Source organism: Triticum aestivum, chromosome 1D (genome assembly GCF_018294505.1).
Source record: "Triticum aestivum cultivar Chinese Spring chromosome 1D, IWGSC CS RefSeq v2.1, whole genome shotgun sequence".
NCBI lineage: Eukaryota > Viridiplantae > Streptophyta > Magnoliopsida > Poales > Poaceae > Triticum > Triticum aestivum.
The window spans coordinates 13,156,301-13,164,302 of NC_057796.1; the positions used below are offsets into that span (position 1 = coordinate 13,156,301).

Here is an 8,002-nt window from a genome sequence, read left to right on the forward strand (position 1 = left end):
TCAGGCTTGTGCAGATTTTCGACCTGACGAAGGAAACAAAACATACGTTTTTTAGGTACCGATGAGTTTTTAGATTGAGTACTCAGACACGTGTCAATCATTGAGTGGAACAAAAAAACAGCCTGAAATAATTTTAAAATCAGACATCTGTTGAATAGTCACTCCCTATTTTTGTGGTAGTTCCCTACTAAATATTAAGAAGATGGCATTGGTGGGTAACTTCTTCTGTTTTAAAGTGAATCTAACGGTTGTGGTTTTCTGATGTATAAAATTAAAGTTTAGATATTTCTAATTATTATGGGATTTTAAGTGGATCTAACGGTTGTGGTTTTCTGATGTAGAAAATTAAAGGTTAGATATTTCTAGCATAATGTGGGATTTTCTACCATAAATTTTGTTTGGTTAGCCCGTTAAGTACTTTTTATATATAATAGATATGCATCGTATGCCTACAATATGTATCTAAGGAGGTTTTCTGTTTTTATGTCTATGAAATGCTCTGATAAAATACTTTACTAAACATCTAAGCATAAAGAAAAGTAGAGGAAGCAAATTAACAAAATGGAAAAGGAATTCAAAATTATCGATACATATAAAACTCATAACAAATCTAGCCACGCAAATGCGCGCGCCGCCTGCTAGTTTGTACATATCATGGGCTACTTGGTGCAATTGAAGTATACAGAAAATTATTTAGATATCAGTTGGTAACACCGCTTGAACATATAAAAAAAAGTCAAGTTTAACTATGCCGGCAATCAGCTATAACACTAACATGCATCTCACATTACATGCACGAGCGACAGAAAATTGAAGAGGGGGACAAAACAGAGCAATATGCATTTGCTTCATGAGTTACAGAATAACCCAGGGGGTCTTTTGCATACTTTCCAATGCTAACTTATGCTGCTCAATCCTCTGCCTCTAGTACAGATCCAACGGACGACATGGGTCGGGATCATGGGATCATATCACCCACCGTATCACCAGATATGCACTCAGTTCAACCCCCCCGCCCCCCGGCACGAAAAAATTAAGAACTACTACCTGCAAAAAGAAGTAAGCACTACTAATCTATCTATATCTCTATCACAATAGGGTCGATGTTTTTTTTTGTGCGACACAATGATGTGGCTAAGAAAACATGCTAGCCAGCTAGGAGGACTGCTTGAATGAGAATGCAAGCTGGAGTGAGGCAGCCGCGATTTGGGGTGGTGCGAGTGCAAATGTTACCGAGAAATAAGGCATCCATGGTGGACGGTGCCATACAAGACCAAGTAGGATGGCGTGCAAGAGATAGCTAAAGAGGGGAAACAAATATAACGAGCTCATCCATGTTACACCTCACCCTAGTCTGTAACAACATAAGAGAACTGAATACAATACGGCCCGTCGTTAGATCAATGATGTGGAGCGTAGGTTCGGCTGAACCATGGTTCCGTAAAACATTTTCGAGCGGATGATAGAGCAGAGGAGGCCGTGAGGACGCGCTTGAAGACGGTATTTCTCTCAACATAATCATTAGCCACATGAGTCAAATTGATATTTGATATCAGCGTCTCCACATCCCAATTTATTGTTCCGTGGCAACGCACGGGCATTTAACTAGTCTAGTCTAGGTAGAGAAGGGGGAACCCAACAATTGCACAGATCAATCTTTTCCAGTAAAACAAGGAAGCAAACCAAACAGGCAGCGAGCGACGACCGAAGAATGTTTGATCAGTAGGTGAGCGCGGTGCTGTTGGCGCCGAGCAGCACCTGCTGCGCCTTGAACTGCCTCCACTCGTCGAGCACGTCGTTGAGCCTGTCGATCTTGTCCTGCAGGCCGTGGATGCAGGCTGCGTGGAAGGTGCATATCTCATGGAAGTTGAACTTCTTCCACGCCTCGCACGCGCTATGGAAGTAGGTGGTGTCAACGAGCTGCACGGTCGCCCCGTGCCTCGCGGCCAGCTCGTGCTTCATCTCTCTGAACACCACCTGGTCGTTCTCCCCGGGCCACCGCGTCCTCGCCTCGTACCAGTCCCTGAAGAAGGCCAGGGATGCCGCGGTCGGCCTCGCATACACGAACCCGCCGTTGGCGGCCTTGTCGAGGTCGTACGGGTTGGTGCCGAAATGGTTGTCGCAGCCGAGGGTGATGTCGGCGCCGACTGGGATGCGCAGCAGCGGGTTTCGGAACCACAAGATGTCTAAGTCAGTGAAGAGGAAGGAGTAGCCGAGCGCAAGCACCCGCGCCTGGAATCTGTTGCGCGCCCACATCATGTCCACATAGTCCTTGTCATAGAACATGAGCTCCGTGCCGTTGGGGGCGGCGCCGTTCGCGCCGGAGAGCAGGTGGCAGAGCGGGTGCATGCGCCGGCACCGCTCGAGCCCCTTGGGGTCGGTGGCCACCACCACCAGGTGCTTGAGCAGGGGCTCTGTCCTCACGCCGGTGCGGAAGCTGTCCAGCAACATCTGGAGGAGCGAGCCGGGCAGCGCATGCGCCTCATTGGCGAAGGCCAGGATGACGGTCTTGTCCTCCATGGACGCGCTCCGGAGCAGCTCCGCGAGCCCGTCGTCGTCGCTTGCGACCGCGGCCTACACGCGCGAACGCGATCGATGGTTTCAGTTCCGACATGCGATAAGACAAAGAATCGAAACAGAAGAGAACTGATGTACTCCCTTAGTGATCTAAGCGATCTTATATATTTTCTACGGAGGGAGTATGTACGCACCGTGCTGAGCTTGCTGATGCCGACATCTGCGATGGTGTAGGGGCACGGAGCAGACGGTAGCAGCAGCGCGACAAAGGCTGCCGTGGCCGCTGCCCCTAGAACGAAGCAGAGCAAATTCGTCACGGAGTTCATGGCCAGTGAAGTCATCCGACGAAACTTCCGAGAGTGCAGTCTAGAGTGCACTACTGTGTACGTACGCGAGGCCCTGTGCCTGTTATAAACCTCATCGATGCCGAGATTCCTGTCAGAAATCAAGTAAAAAAGAAAACAAAATGGAGACGTTGTGGCAATTAAAGCCACGGTTGACTCAGATTTCATCTGAGAAGTAAAATATATGGGCTGAGATCGGATATTTGATTCTCAGTACGGCTTCCTGAAATCATCACCGTCCACTAGCATGTGGATCTGTGCTGGTTCATGTATTTCTGCAGGTATAGCAGATGTATTGATGCAGGCAAATAAAGCCAGATCGTGGGCGCATTAAATGAGATGACAGCTGGTCAGGTGAGGCATAACCGCCCAGTCATTTACCTGAGCCGCCTCCTTGCCGACCTGCACTTATTATATCTCGCAAGTCGTTGGACAATCTTGTACTCTAAGTGCAGCCGTTTGCAAGCAAGAACAGTTGACATTTGCTGCAAAAGAACACCCGCAGTGACGACTCTTCGAATTTCAGTCACGGATTTCTATCCCTTGTACACTGTTACGTAAAGTAAGAGACCACATCAGCACCACTAGTTATAACATTGGGAATTCAGATGGCTTATCTAAAGCAAGACACCAAATCGCCACCACTAGTTAGACAAGTAGAGTATCATATACTAGTAGTATTATGCATATGATACTAGTGTATAATACTACCTTGGTAATGCATAGTATCAAAGAATAGTATCATAGATGATCTTATTTATGGCCATGCATGACACAAAGTAATATATCATTTATTATGTTATGGTATCTACCTATGTTACTCTAACCTCTCTCTTTTTTCTTTAATTCTCTAACACATCAGCATGTTTGCTATTACCGAGTGCATGATACCGGCTAAGATACCCCACTATGGCCATCCTTATAACACTAGGGATTCGGACAACTAATCAAAGTTTGCGCCAAACATGTGCGGCAATTGTTGCAAAGAATAATAGCCCAATTTCTGTCACCCATAACGATGGCACTTTCAAATTCAGTCAGGGATTTTTGTCCCTTAAACACACGAACGAAGACTAATTCCTTCGCATCAAGCACACGCGCTATCAAAAGATCTTGATGGGCCACATGAAGTCCGAACAACTGCTCCTTCACATCAGTCAAGGATCTCCTTGTACAGGAAATCCGGGATATTTCCCTTGTTCCCCTTCATGGTCACTATCTCGTATGAAATTTTCTTCCTTAGGTGCTCAAGTTGTGCCTGTTGAAAAAACATGAGAGAAACAACCATTCAGTGCACCAATCGTCTTGTGCATTCAAACTTATTTAGACAACTACAAGTGCCATTTCATACTGGGGTATAGCTAGTTTAACCCAGTCATTGCAACAGTTTAACCCACTCGACTATATTGTAAATATGAAGAAAAAAAATCCGGCCCCATGTCAACGCAGGGGTATTTAGCTAGGTGAGCTGTAGACCAGTAGCTGGTGGGCGACAGGGCAAGCACGCCGCTTCTCCTCTCTGTCTCCTGAGAGGCCTGCGCGCCGAAGAATGGACAAATCTGAGCCATGCCCTCGGCTTTTACTGGTTTCCACAGAGATTGGCTCGCTTAGATTTTAGACCAGTCGGTCGTTGTCGAGGTCGCCAAGGTGATCCTACAACACTGTCGTGGGGCTTGTTCACAATTTTATCTAGGCAAGCCACAAGCGGTGGTGGTCATTGCCTGGGTGGTGCCGCCACCTAGTGAAGGTAAAAAAGCAAGCCAAGATCCGATGGTGTTGCAGCAGGGATAGCCAAAGTCATCTTCGTTCTTGCAGCAGATCTTCTACAAGCGGCGATTAATGATGCCTTCAGACATGGATTAGTACAATTACCTTTCCCAAGACAAAACCAAACTGATTACCCTGTCATTCAATACGCCGACGACACTATAATCATTATGCCTGCATGTCATGACCAAGCGCAAACAATGAAGAATATTCTCACTGACTACACTACATCAATCGGCCTCAAGATCAACTTCCACAAATCAACCTTGATACCTATGAATTGTGATGAGGATTTAAGTAAAGATATTGCACAAATTTTTGGTTGTACAATTGGAAAATGCCCTTCACGTACCTTGGTCTACCCCTGGGAACATCTAAACCCTCTGTCCAAGACCTAATGCCTATTGTATGCGATACGGAAAGAAGGCTCACATCCACACTATCGATGATTTCGTATGGCTCCAAACTTTCTCTACTAAACACGGTTATTACCTAACTAACAATTATTGCACTATGCACACTAAGATTTCCACCAAAAATACTTGAGTTGCTGGATAAACTGAGAAGGAAATGCCTCTGGACAAAGAAGACAGACCAAGGAGAAAAATGTAACTCGCTAGCTGCATGGGATAGAGTTTGCAGACCAAAAAAATGTGCATGACTTGGAATCATAAACCTTAAGATACAAAGTGATGCACTCCTGCTAAAATGTCTACATAAATTTTACAATCGACATGATCTCCCTTCGGTGGAGTTGTTATGGTCCACCTACCACACCAACAAAATTCCACACGCCTCTGACCCATGTGGATCCTTCTGGTGGCGAGATATCCTCAAGTTAACTCCTATATTTAGAGGAATCTCAAAAGTTGAAATGCACTATGGAGACAAGGTACTAATGTGCAAAGATCTATGGCTTGATGAAATCCTAACAGACACACATCCTAGAGCCTTTTCTTATGTGAGAAACGAAGATTGTTCGGTCAAGGATTTCTTGACCATCACTTCCCTTGAAGAAGCATTCTTTCTGCCGCTCTCCAGACAAGCACTTGAGGAAGTACAAGATATGCAAACAATGATGACTCACATTACCATTGAAAACAATCAAAACACAAAGGATGTCTGGACCTACTCTTGGGGGGCCAAAGAGTTTTCAGCGAGCAAATACTACAAATTCTGCTTCCGGGATATGAAGGCCCATAAAACATATCATTGGTTATGGAAATCAAAGGTCACTGCCAAAATCAAGGTCTTTGGTTGGCTCATGCTCTCTGATAGACTAAACACAAGAAACATGTTGAAAACAAGACACTACAACGTTGGTAATAACCTTAACTGTCTGTTGTGTGGAAAAAAAGAAGAAGACATAGATCACATGATCCTCACATGCCCATTCAGCAGGAATTGTTGGTCCACCTTTGGGCTGGACCCTGGTTGTCAAGCCACTTGGCTGTCCTGGCTAGAACAAGCTAAAAACTCTTGGGGCCGACCACTCTTCATGGAAATCATTCTGCAAGCATCCTGGAGCATATGGAAAGAAAGAAATAACAAACTATTCAGAGATATAAACCCCTCATACCACTCTTGGCTGACCAGATTCAAGGAAGATTTTAATCTTCTGCAATATAGGGTTAAGGACAATAAGAAAGAGTTTATCTTCTTAATTTTAGACTCCCTACCCTCTGATTAAAATAACCCCATAGATCTTTACTCTCTCCACCACAAAGTGGGCTGGGGAGAGGCATGTACATGTTGTAACTACACTTTGTAATTGTGTTATGATGTTTAATATATAATAGTGGGAGCCTCTCCCACTGTCTCAGTTCCTCAAAAAAAAGTCAAGACGTCGACTAGGGACCCATTGCAACAAACTTGGACGCATCGAGCCTGATTCATGGACTGATGGAGGGTCTTAACATGGTTAGGGCTGGGATTGGATGGATGTGCAGGGCGGCATGCTTGGTTGGGTGCCTGTGGAAGATTGTGGCCTCCCCGTGGATATGTTTGTGGCCATCGTAGAGGAAATTGTGGCCTTCCCCCGACGAGCAAGAACAATGCAGGTGGTAGCAGGAGGTAGGGGTGGATGCGGGGATGGATATTGACGGTTGCTCGAGGTCGCAGAGAGGAAAGTCAAGAGCATGAAGTTGAGATCGGTTAGGAGTTTGAGTTCTTGTTGGCCTGGCTAGCTCCCCACTTTAGCAATGTATTTTTTTGTGTGCGAGGGGAGCAGTTTGACTTACAGTTTTTTTGGATGTACGAAATTTGACTAGACCGCGGGTTGATTCTAAAAGACGAGGGGCTTCTCTGCAGAAGTGCATGATGGACCAAGTAGGTATAGATATCATGTTCTTCATTATTGTTGGTTTATGTAGATGATCACATCAATAAAATTTCCTAATATTGTGTTTCTAATCCGAGCACCGTAGATTCACCTAAGATGAGGGGACCATAAATGGAAGAGACTAATTATAAATTTTAAAAGCATGTGGTAATGCACGTGCATTCGTAGTAATTGTTATAGCCCAAGGTGAAGTGTGAATAAAAGACACACATAACGCAAGAAAGACAACAATAATAGTCACCCAAAGGCGGCATGAATGACACTATATGCATTTTTGACAATCTTATGTTGTATATAGGAAATTTCCTCATAAAATCTACTGCTAGCTAGCTAAAAACTCAATATATAAGCCATTTGGCTTCGTCTATCGGGTTTCAAGGACACGATGGCTGCGGCCTGGGGGAAGCCTGTTCTGGTGGCGTCCACACGATCCACATCATGTTGGCTCGTACCGTGAAGGCCCTGAAGACATGGCAGCGGGACAGTGTTGGGGTCCTGAGAACTCAGATTGACATTGCGAAGGAGGTTATTTGGAGACTGGACCTCGCTGAGGAGGGTCGGACCCTCTCCTCGGAGGAGCTAGAGCTGAGGCCCAACCTAAAGAATTCATATATTGGCCTTCTTTCCTTCCAGAAAGTGAAGCTTCGCCAACGTTCGCGTCTCACGGGTATCAGGCTTGGAGATGTCAACTCTAAGTTTTTTCGTGCGAAGGTGAATGGCCACCACGGGAAGAACTTCATTCAGATGCTTCGGCCGGAGTAGTGTTTTGCCATCACAGCCGAGGACAAGGAGTAGGTGATCCTCTAACACTAGTAGAAAAAGGCCCATTTGTCCCGGTTCATAAGGCTCATTTATCCTGGTTCGGGAACTGGGACTAAAGGGTCGGTACTAAAGCCCAATACCTTTAGTCCTGGTTCTTATACGAACCGGGACAGATGGGGTTCCACGTGGCCGCTGCGGCTTGCCCAGGCAGGGGGGGCCTTTTGTCCCGGTTGGTAGCACCAACCAGGACCAATAAGCGTCCACGCGTCAG

General features: G+C 45.7%; 1 protein-coding gene across 1 annotated transcript; it reads right to left on the reverse strand.

The window, feature by feature from the left end:
- Positions 1 to 1,518: 1,518 nt before the first annotated feature.
- Positions 1,519 to 2,927, reverse strand: LOC123162946 (uncharacterized protein At4g15970). The gene is made up of 2 exons (XM_044580719.1): positions 2,712 to 2,927; positions 1,519 to 2,574 (listed from the first exon to the last, which is right to left on the reverse strand). The coding sequence occupies exons 1-2, from the start codon at positions 2,856 to 2,858 to the stop codon at positions 1,720 to 1,722; spliced, it is 1,002 nt and encodes a 333-aa protein (XP_044436654.1). The 5' UTR covers positions 2,859 to 2,927; the 3' UTR covers positions 1,519 to 1,719.
- Between the last annotated feature and the right edge of the window lie 5,075 nt (positions 2,928 to 8,002).

Bases quoted from the DNA above. Each gene is read 5' to 3' on its own strand.
- LOC123162946 (XM_044580719.1), bottom strand. From the start codon at position 2,858: ATGACTTCACTGGCCATGAACTCCGTGACGAATTTGCTCTGCTTCGTT. The intron at 2,575-2,711 runs GTGCGTACATAC...TCGCGCGTGTAG, and splicing joins GCATCAGCAAGCTCAGCACG to GCCGCGGTCGCAAGCGACGA.